This window comes from Apodemus sylvaticus, chromosome 13 (genome assembly GCF_947179515.1).
Source record: "Apodemus sylvaticus chromosome 13, mApoSyl1.1, whole genome shotgun sequence".
Taxonomy (NCBI): Eukaryota; Metazoa; Chordata; class Mammalia; order Rodentia; family Muridae; genus Apodemus; species Apodemus sylvaticus.
The window spans coordinates 40,321,416-40,333,123 of NC_067484.1; the positions used below are offsets into that span (position 1 = coordinate 40,321,416).

At 42.4% G+C, this 11,708-nt stretch overlaps 1 protein-coding gene across 1 annotated transcript; it reads right to left on the bottom strand.

Moving 5' to 3' along the window:
* Positions 1–258: 258 nt before the first annotated feature.
* Ctxn3 (cortexin 3) lies at positions 259–495 on the bottom strand. Its single transcript, XM_052155958.1, has one exon. The coding sequence runs from the start codon at positions 493–495 to the stop codon at positions 259–261; it is 237 nt and encodes a 78-aa protein (XP_052011918.1).
* Between the last annotated feature and the right edge of the window lie 11,213 nt (positions 496–11,708).

An 11,708-nucleotide genomic window follows, 5' to 3' on the forward strand; every position in this document is an offset into this window, starting at 1 on the left:
TTTTACAATATCTTCAACAACAGTCATTGAGTAAATGCAAATGTTTTCCCCTTCCTACTTGGGGTCTGGTAACATAAACTTTCCATTATCCTCAAATAAGACACTTTTAACACAATAGCATGTTTATGTAATAACGGGTTGTTGTCCTAGGGTCATTTATGGTTAAAATTAGATCTGTTGAGAACATGAACAAAGAGGAAGCTTTGCTCAGACATAAAGCACTTTGCCCCCTTGGGAGGGCAGCCTACTGTGTCCCCATTAAGCAAGGGCATGGTCAAACTGCCCTTTCTCTAGACCTTCAAGCCCGTCAGCCCAGGTTGAGGTTGGCCGATATGGATCTAGAAGAATCCGGAAACACCTGACGATGAGGATGCCCAAAAAGATGAACAACAGAATCACAAAAACAAATGTTGTTTTCTGTTCCAGAGACATGCTATAATCTGATCCATTCCCAAGGGGTACCAGGGGTGAAGGGACAGGCTGTCCTCCATCCATCGTCCAGGGAATCCAGTGCACAGTATCTTCTGGTTCCCCTTTCTTCCATCATCAGTTTGCAGAGATCATTGTGGCTGCTCCCTGGAGGGGCTGAGTTATCTTCAGGAAGAAAGGAAAGAAGAGGAAGCAACTATCAGAATGAGACCTGTTTTTCTAGAATCACAGCATGTTTCTCAGGTGCAGTCTAAGAACCAACTTCTCTTTAAACTAGAGAGACTTAATTCTTTCTAACTACAGAAAATAACATATCTCCTTTGTACAAAATGACCAGATTGTCCTTAGAATGGCCAACTGGGACCAGAAGGGCTGGGCAAGGAATTCAAGTACCACACAGAAGATAAGAAATAGCAAAACAACATTGGCTTCAAAGAGTGCTCTTAACTTATGCAATGTTTCTGCCCTGGAGTCCTCCTCCTCCATCCAACATGGAACTCTCACACCACTATATTAATGTTGCCAATCAAGAATGAACAGCAGCTGTGTGCCAGCACTGTCATACACTTGACATCCAAGAGTCATAAAAGTAAAAGCAGGGACCTCTACAACTCAGTGAGAAGAAACTAAGATCAAAAAGGGGGTGTTTAATATAGAAACTCCTAGGGAAGCTTTGGACTCTGGGCTCTGGAGTCCGGTTTCCTCTTTGCTGCTAAATAAACGTGGGACCTTAGAGAGGTCATGGGTTGTATGCATTCAGAATCACCTGCATATCTCTTGGTACCAAGATAAAGATGAATGTCTGAAAAGTATACAAAGAGGAAGAAAAGACAAGAAAATGTTGCTTCACTTCAGACAGGACTGAAGAAGATACTCTGCTTTCTGCTGCCTGAGCTGAGGGGAAGGCACTGAAGACTCCTAAACCATCAAGGAAGGTTATTTTTCCTTTTCATTCTTCAATAACAAAGCCCAGGATTAGTTTTCAACCCAGGGAAGAACCTAGAGAATTGAACAAGAATGAATTTGATCAACCACAGCTAAAAGAACAGTGGCTTGCTTCCTTAACATCATTATATTGGAAAAGAGAGAGACAGAGACAGAGACAGAGACAGAGACAGAAACACGGGGAGAGACAGAGAGTCAGAGAGACAGAGGCAGAGTTTTTTACGTTTTAGTGTTACACTTTACATTTTAGTTTTAAAAACTGAGGCATTTAGATATTTGCTTTTAAAGGCAAATACTAGAATATACAAAGGTCATTACAATCTTCAGGTACTATGCTAAGTCAATTTACATTTTGTAAAGAAAAGTATACATACTAGGCATGACTGATGTGACATATTGCTTGTGATGTATCAGAGTAAAATGACTCCAGAAATTAAAATGACTCCAGAAAAACTATGCTCAATGGAAGTAAGCAGCTGAGTAAAAAGAGATCGTGACCTAACCATCACCACAACCCTTCCGCTAACCTCAGAACATCACCTTTAGTACACCGTTAGTCATCTGAATAGCAGAGTGCAGGTAGTTTGACACATAAACAAATATAAAATAAAATCCCCGTTCAAAAAAATGAGTTTAACAGAGGGGATAACAACCTGTGTCCCAGAGGATGAAGTCACCAGTTCGAGGGTATCGGATCTTTGGTAGCTCTACCACTTTAATTTTTTCCTGGATGCTGGAATACTTGTCTCATTCATGATTCATGCTCCTTTTGAGGCAGGGTTGAGATAAAAGTTAACTGTATTTTTTAAAAAACAAATAAGCCCTTTAGAAATACAGGAGAGAGTGATGGATTGGGTTTGCCTTGAATTTGCTTATTTTTAAATTATCCTCCAGCCTTGGGTGCTAGTATTCACTAGGCCTCAAGGAAAAGGCAGGAGAACAGCTAGAGCCTCCATTGCAATTTCCTTCTCATAACAGACTAGGGCTATCTGCAGCCACTGAAAATATTCACATTGGACTTAATACTCCAAATATAAAATTATCCAAGGGCAGGGATGAAGGAGAGCCACTCGACCGACGGTGGGCGAGCACACGTCTCCGCTGGCACTTTCTTGCTTGCTTTTTCCTGTCCCGTGGGGCTCCGCTCCGTGGGGCTCTTGTTCTCCTCGCCATTCCCTAGAATCCCAGTCTGTGTCTAGCTTTCCTCTGGCCCAAAAGAAGTCAGAGTCTTTTCTCGACAGAGCTCAGTCTGCATTTCTAGAAATGTTTTAAAAATGAAAACAATGCATAAACCCAAAAGTAAATGTAGGAAAAGAAAAGATAACTAATCATATACATTTACAAAATTAAGGATATCTGGGATCTGTAAAGTCAAATCAATCAAGGGGGACCAGAGAGAGAACTGCTAAGCCTGGAGGTTAACCCCATGCTACAAGACAGATGAGCAGCAGTCTTCTTTAGCCCCCTCCTTTCCCTGCTGCTGGTGTCTGAGCAATGGGAGCCATCTTGACACTGGATCCATTTTTGTTGACGTTTTCCAAATGGGGCAGAGGGCAATCAGTTTTCCATGCATCCATGTTTCATAGTTCTTAGGCTCTATGCATAACTCAAGACCACGAGCAGGTGTACTGTTCTTTCCGTGTCTGCAGCACTGAGACACCCCATGGGAACCCCTAGGATGAGGCCTTGTCCCTCATCAGCTTGCCTATCCCTCATCCCTTTCAGGCTCCCTGTAAGAGACTCTGGTACTTCCCGACTCTACAACCTAACTGTTCCAATGGCTTACTAACCAGGGTTAATTCACTTTGCTGGTTACAAGGCAAAATGCAGTTGAAGATGTAGTTCAGCGGCAGACTGTCTAATACATATCAGGCTCTGTTCTATCCCTAGTACCCACCTCTAGGATGATAGAGGGTGTGGAGCAGGAAGGAAGGAGGGAAAGAAAGAAAAGAAGGGAAGAAGAAAGGAAAGAAAAATGCTGGAGGAACAAAGGGACAAAGGAAAGGTAAAGGGAGGAATGAGAGAAGAAAGGAAAACAGAAAGGAAAAATTAAGGAAGAAAGAAAGAAGAAAAGAAAAAGGAAGGAAGGAATAAAGAAAAGAAAGAAAGAGAGAAAGAAAGAAAGAAAGAAAGAAGAAAGAAAGAAAGAAAGAAAGAAAGAAAGAAAGAAAGAAAAGAAAGAAAGAAAGAAAGGAAGGGAGGAAGAAGGAAGGAAGGAAGGAAGGAAGGAAGGAAAGAAAGAAAGAAAGAAAGAAAGAAAGAAAGAAAGAAAGAAAGAAAGAAAGAAAGAAAGAAAGAAAGAAAGAAAGAAAGGAAGGAAGGAAGGAAGGAAGGAAGGAAGGAAGAAAGAAAGGAAGAAAGAACAGAAGGAAGGAAGGAAAGAAAGAAGGAAGGAAGGAAAGAAGGTAGGAAAGAAAGGAGAGAAAGAAGGGAAAGGAGGGAGGGGAGGAGAGAGGAGGAGGAAGGAAGGAAGGAAAGAAAGAAAGGAAAGAAGGAAGAGGCAAGATGCAAAAATCCAGTTAATTTTTGTGAAGCCTGAATAGAGATGGTGATAGACAAACAGCTCGATACCAATTCAGTAAGACTATGCAAGGGAAAGAATTTTGAAAACTTTATATAGCACCATGTAAATTATAAAGCTCTTCTCTTCCAGCATACCACAATGCCCAAATTCTTCCTAAAATAAGATATTTCAGACAGAGAACCAAACTTTCTTACTAAGTGAATATTTCCGCAAGGAACATGTCACCTTAACTCTATTAGCAGTAAATTTTTCCATGAGAACTGTCCCTGATAGGAACAGAAAGAGATGCAAGATGCAGGATAAAGGAGCAAAGAAACGCAGAAGGTGGGGCAAGAAGAACCCCACGGGACTGATGTGCACATGAAGGTAGGGGGAGCAGCCAGAGCTGCTGTGGGCAAACAGAAAAATGCTGGCTGGAGAAGGGATGGGTACAAAAGGATCAGGGGACAGAGAGATCCCGAACCAAAGGCTAACTATGTTACCAATTCATTTACAAGCAGTTGAAATCTCTGCTTAATTTTGGAGCCTGCAATCAGCTAATTGGTAATTTACAAATTTAAAATGTTCAACACTATACTTAAATTGAAGGGGAAAAAATCAGATAAAAAAACAAAGAGTGAAGAAGTAAACTTCATCACTTAACCACTGCAATGCACAAATGCACAAATATTCAGACACCTAAATTTTTAAAAGCCCATCTTAAAGTAAAATGTCTCTGTTTCAGTAAAAATTATTCTTACAAAATGTTCAGTGGTACTTTTAACTAAATAATGAAATCTTCCTTTTATGAGCAGCAGCAATAATGAATTTTTTTAATGAACAAAGACATCTTAGAAAACAAGGTTTTGGCACAATCGTCCTAAGTCTTACTAATAGCACATGGCAGTTATTTTAAGTATAAGGAAGGATCATGGTTACTCACAGCAGCGTCTGGCCCTGGCGGGATTTCCCCATCATGCAGAGCATCTGTGTCCTCTCTCTGCCAGGTCCAATTGTATTTGCTCGGGAAATAAAGTCTAATTTTAATAGTGAAGCAACAAGACTCAATTCAAAAGATGCCTTTAAAAATTATATAACATACCCCTTTCTCAAGTCATGCTCCATGGAGTCTCTGAAAATGACAGTGGAAAGCACCCTGAATTACTCTGGCAGACTAAGCAACCTATCTGAACGGGGCCCAATCTCACTGCTCCCCCCACCTCGCCCCTGCCAGTCTCTCTCTCTCTTCTCTCTCTCTCTCTCTCTCTCTCTCTCTCTCTCTCTCTCTCTCTCTCTCTCATCTTAATAATTGCAAAGTGTCCTTTTTATTCATCCATCCTCCTTATACACTGCCTCTTGTCCATCCTAAATCTAACTATTCCTCCTCCTAGAGACTCTAGTGCCGGGCCATTGACTCCCTGGGATATGATGTTCTGATGTTCCTGGACCACAGAACAGTATTGCTACAGCAATGGCATCTTCTATGCTATTAATTTATTTTCCTGTTTAAAATAGAACAAGTGTCAAATCTCATTTGACTTCTAGTAAAACAACCAATACATACTGGTCAAAATAAAATCCCAGGTGATGGAGCCTAGGGACACCAGGGGACAATATTCTGGAACTCACTCTGTAGACCAGGCTGGCCTGGAACTCAGAAATGCACCTGCCTCTGCCTCCCAGAGTGCTGGGATCAGGCGTGCACCACCACCTCCCGGCTAGGGGACAATAGTCTGATTTTTGCCTGCTCACCTAGAATACCCCCAACCCCTCCACCTCCAGGTCCTGATCACAATGCACAGTTCTCTTTCCACCTGTGCATTTTATCTCTGTTCTCAGGGTCTTCACATGCTAAGCCCTCACAGATCTTCTTTACCAAAGATACCAAAGTGTCTGCAGACACTTCAGAGAACAAGTATCCAGGGTGTGTGCCTCCTTTCCTAGGAAGCAACAAGCTCCTGAGGAAGGCCTTGCTGACCTAGGGTCATTGCCTGTTTAAGTATACATTGGATCAAACATCTGACCCCTTATAGTCCAGGAAACTGAATTCCAAATGCAAGGTTCCAGCTAACTGAGTCAATGAAGGGGTGAAAACCCCAAGCCATTCGGCTGAGCTGAGATATGAGATCATTGTGGTAGAAACAAATCACGTTTCAGAGAACCACAGACAGTTCAAGTCACCATGTCATGTTAATCATCATAGATCTTATACAACTTGAGAAGCTGGTAGTTATTTGGCTGTTCGGTTTTTCTTGGCTTTCAATGCTAATGGGTGGGGTCCAAAGTATAATAAAACAATCAGCCAGACATAGGCAACTACCGTTCTGGTGAAAAGGTCATTCTTACATAATCTGCCTCTTGAAGAAGAATTTCAGCCCTCTGAAATATACTGCATCCTAATGTCTTACATGGAGACTATTAATGTCAACAGACACCCTTTTCAGGCTGGAAACCCTTGGACATTTTATCTAATTTGCATCTCATTATGCAATTTCACGAAAAGGAAAAAATACTTTGCTATGAGCAAAGTCTATCTTAGAGCCACAACACATTTCTTACCTCATTATTAAAGTGGCAGTGACACCCTCAGCCGAGGACATTTGTTACCTCGACCTGTGGAAATGCATACAGACCCCTGACTCCGGAACCTCACACTTATGTCTCAAATGCTTTTCCCTCCGGAACACACTGTGGTGGTGGTGGTGGTGTGACAGCTGTAGTCCTTGGCAACTCTGCTTGGCACGTTCAGGGTGTTCAACAAATAAGCAGTAGGGAAGGATGCTTTCCCTCTTTACCACTTCTGTGCAAAGTGAGATTTATTTCTAGTTTGTGTTATGCAAAGACAGCGCACAAAGGCACATCCAGTTACCCAAAGAGTAGCCTCTCCCATCCCTACATACAGCCCGTTGGGATGAGTTGAAAGTCTCACCTCTCGGCTGTTAAGGCTCTGCTGGACAGAGTAAAGCAACACTGTGTTTTGGGTACTCCTAAACCGCATAATTGCCATGCCTAGTTTTTAAAGCATCTAGGTCAGAAAACTAATTTTGTAAGTTGACATGTTTTTAAAAAAACTAGGCATAAACACAGTCCATCCATTGAACAAGAACACTCATGGGTTTGTCCAGTTTACATCGACAGGACACTTTGTCCTATGAAGGGATCCTGTGTATTTCATTTATATTTATCTGGCAGAGTAGGGAGACAGCTGTTTAGACAAACAGGAAGGGAGCTGGCTAGGTACGCAGGGCTGAATTTGCAGTGTCTGGCAAAGATGAACTTACCTAAAGGGTTACAGTGTTCGGCAATAGCCCTAGAATTGACTGCTGACATAGGACTGTGACTTTCAAGGACCTAAGAAGCACATCCTGAGACTGAGGCTTAGTAAACTTCATCTCCACTTTTATGCTAGAGAAAGCCTCAGCCACGTTCTGACTCTCAGAGCTGAAGGTTCTACCATGTTTCTCTGACACACTCCCTACTCCAGGCAGATAAACCTCCCAGTTCAACACCCCCTAGAACTCTGAGTGAGCCCTCTATATGGGCCTCCTCGCTAACTCAGTAAGACTTAAGACCAAACAACCAACAGCTTTTCAAGCGGTAGCATATGCAACTAAGAGGGTGGCCTGCGTAATATCCGTAGAAAAGACATTGTAGAGGAAAAATCTTGCTAATCTTTCAGAGACCCTGCATATGAATCAAGTAAACAGATCCACACAGTTGTATATAGACACAGTGATGCGAAATGGTTCATATAAATTGAAATAATTTATGGCCCTGACGATCAGCTACAACCCCAGGTAATAATGTCCTGAGACTTTGAAATGCTTCATAGCATTTTAAATCCTTTTGGTTGACATAAATACATGGCAAAATATATTTTTTTTCCTAAACATTGCTTTCCTGTTCCAACACAACACCCACCAGTGCTTGAAAATTCACAGGATAGCTGAGGGCGATTATTATTTTATACTCTTGAAAAATATATTCTAGGATACTAGAAAGCTCACAGACAATATTTTTTAAAAATATGAAACTGGTCAGCTCTGAATGTCAACAGGCAGTTTCTGCAGAGTCTTTCCACACTGCTGTGTGGAAGGTTTCTTTTCTGCTCATTCCTGCAGAGTCAGTCTGCAGATACGGCTGCTTAGATTTGGGAGTGGAGTCTGTTAACTGCTGCTGTTACCTCTGGACCATTGGGGGCTATGGCTCTTTAGCCAGAGACCCAGTCTCCTCTGCACTTCTTTCTCAGCATCATTCCCCCCCAACACCTGCTGAGAGAGTTTTAAAGAGACTGCAAGGCAGGATTGCAGCCAAGAACCCTGCAGTACCCAGACCTTTACTGGGCAAACCGAAGCCACAATTAGTAAAGTGGCACTGTAAACTTCAAATAACGAGCCCTCCTGTTCCTCTGGGTTTTCTGTCTCGCTCCTCCTGAGTTTTGTGGTAGAAGAGATGTACTGGGGGAGAGGGGGACACCCCAAAAGGCTACTGCAGCTAGTGTTCCTCACAGTCATCATCACTGATTAGGAAGTGGCTGACTTGTGAGTCCTTGTAAACAAAAAACAAAACATTTTTGGTACCTTTTCAGAAAGGCCGGTATTTCACAAGAAGGGGGAAACTGCAATGAGCAGTTTCCAAGACTAATTTACTACAGCTTACAAAAGGGGAAAAAAGCCTATTTTCCTACTTTTTAAAAATGCAGTATCAGAACCATGATAAACTTAAATGTGCTCTTATGAGGGGGCCACTGTTACATTTTACCTTCTTGAACTAACTTTCCCTAGCTGATTAATTAGACTTTAAGAGTCAAATATAAATTCAGAGCTTAGACCCAAAAGGTACCTGTGATTATTGCTCATGCATAAATTATAAAGTTACAGAAAAGCATCTAATTAGCTCAAAGACACAGTTACGATCGAGTACCTGGATCTGGCTGGGCAAACGCTTGATTCATCTCCTGGTGGAACAGTTACAGGTAGTTAAAAGCCTGTTTGGTTTCCATTCTTCCCGGCCAGGCTGAGTTCAAGCTGGAGACAGAGAGGTAGCTACAAGCAGCGGATGGCACACCCCAGCTCTAGAGCTGTTGTCTCTCAGGCTTAGAAACTTCCCATTAAAACCTCGAGTTAAAGGAGCACCGGCTTTCTGCGTGAGGCGTCATTAGCAGCCAAGACAGCTGCTTCTTTGAGGCTAGCCATGATTTCAGTTCTGCCTCAGCAACTCTTCGGAGGATTCTGCTTCAGTGAGTAGAGGCAGCATCCTCTCAGTGAGTCTGAAACCGTCCTCAAGGAAACATTAACATTCAAAGGGAGTGCAAGGGAGAGCATCACTGGGCATTCCCGGACTCTTTCAAAATCAAAGCTGTAAATCTACCTATGCCGTGTCTTCTCTATTGATTGCTGACTCTGTTCCTGTTAAGGGATATCAATTAGCACCTTGCAGCAACCAGCTTTAGTATTGATTATGGCTTATAACCTTCAGGCCAACTCAGTCGTTGGAAAGATTTTTAGGGAAGGGCATCATGAAGCATCTGGGAGACTGAGACTCCTTCCCCTAAAGAAAATAAAATGACTTACAGAAAACAGAATCTGTGTATGTGTGTATGTGTGTGTGTGTGTGTGTGTGTGTGTGTGTGAGAGAGAGAGAGAGAGAGAGAGAGAGAGAGAGAGAGAGAGGAATGACTTAAAAAGAAGTGAATCAGATTTTCACCATGTGTGTAAATTTGCTAGCAGGTGGCTGGATATCATATCTCTTCAGCCAACCCTGGACAACTGTGGCTTTGACAGCCCCACCTTTACCCCCAGACAGGCCGCCCAAGACCACATGAGAAATAAAATAGGATTTTTGTGGGGAACTGTTGTCAAACTTAGACTCTAGCTGCACGGCACAATTCTCAAATTACTTTCTTTCGTATTCTACGATGAAGTTCTTGCTTTCAAGGGGAAAACATTACTTCCCTGGACATACTTCGGCATAATCCTTAAGGAGGAATCTCCCTGGTTTGGTTTTGTTTCGAGTTTATTTTGGCAACTCACCACTTTCTGTGTTGAAGTAGAAGTCCGATCAGCAACAACACACCAACTGCCAAGCGATGGGTACAGGACAGCAAGGCTGCCCCTCCACCCTTCAGTTCTGCAGCCTCATCCCTGGGGAGACAACACCATTACCCAGCAACCCCAGGAGACTGAAGTGGAGCCTCTGCCTAGGAAGACAGCCTTATCTGTGAGCATCAGGCAATGACCCGAGGATGCCCAGACCCCAAGACTCTCAGAATCAGGGGCTGCATTTTAGGGCCAAACATTAGAATCGGTGTGTAATCTCAAGAAAACATGAAGGTTCTTTCCCCTGATTTTAAACTTGTTTCCTTTTCAGTTAATTTTATTTACCCTCTCCCTCTCGTTCTCCTTCCCTCCCTCCCTTTCCCCCTCCACCTCTCATATATACACCACAAAACAATCAGACTAATAAAATCTAACAGAAAGCTACAAGCCAGGCTGATGGTTTCTCCTGTGATTCAGCCCACTGGGTGATGAGGGTGTGCCCTGTCTTGGCAGTGCCAACAGTATGGTGCAGGGAACACTCTGACCCACACTCATTCCTGTATTTATCATTCCATGTGGTCAAAAAGTAATGGGTCAGAAGCAGCCTGCACTGCTGTGACTTGTCCTGCCAAAGAGGCCTTGTCTTCAGATACTGTTACAGCCTACAGACTCAGGGGGATGGATTCAGGGCTCTCCTTTAGAAACTCCACAAGCAAAAACCATTCCTGTGTTAGAGAGGTGAGCACTTGGCCTGTGTTTACAACTCTCCAGGGGAGTCAATTCTCCAATCCCCCAGGACCAAGGTAGTGTAAACCAACTGTTCACTGCTTGCTTAGTCTAATTGAGTTGATACATTTCTTTCCAGCTCTGTTCTTGCTACAAAAAGTCAGGCATTAGCCAAAGAACACCTGTTCAAGCTCTGCACTTCTACTTAGAGCCAAGTTTAGCTGTTTGTTTAGGAAGATGAGTATAATTTGAATACAGCTCTGCTGTATGAATCACCTCTAATTCTGAAACTATAAGAATTCATATAATTCCACTTAAATCGTTCACAATAGGCTCTATACCTTTCACCTTTACTAATCTCTTAAGTTCTCTGAATTCTTTCCAAACTTTATGTTCCCTAAGCTGGTTTTTAAATGAGGATCTCAGAATGCTGCATAGCAGTGTGTAATTATAATGTGGTAGTCTAACTTCTCGAGACATTGTTCTATCCGGTAAGCACTGGTTAACCATCTGAACTTCAAGGCTTCGGTCTGAGATCAAATTCAGTCTCTCAATAGCCACAAACATCATGGGCTCCTTATAGTTAAGTCTACATTAGAGACATTCTCCACATCCTGATGTTAAGCATCAATTTGAAGGGTCTTCAGTCTGCCATCCTCTTCTCTCTGTCTTATGAAGTACTTTTCCATAAAGATCTAGTAGGCATTTGATGTGGAAAAAGAGACTTCATAAGCCATCAGACGCATATCCACATAAGAGCATTAGTTATTATTGTGTTCTTCCTTCTCGGCCAGGATTAATTTTGTAAAGCAAAATTGAGTAAACTGCTGATTTTTCTTCAAAATCTTCAAAATGCAATCATTGTTGTTATTATCAAACTTTATATTTAAAAAATGTTTACACAGCCAAGTGCAGTGCATGCATGCAATCATTGCTCTTAGGATGCTGAGACAGTATAGACTCTAGGTTCTTGTAGAAGTTTATTCAAGCTGTACACTAGACAACTATGGGAAGCTAGCTGGTCGGAGCCCAGGGAAGTCATGTCTAACTACAGTCCTGGAAGCTCA

Coding starts and splice junctions, on each gene's coding strand:
- Ctxn3 (XM_052155958.1), bottom strand. CDS start 495: ATGGATGGAGGACAGCCTGTCCCTTCACCCCTGGTACCCCTTGGGAAT.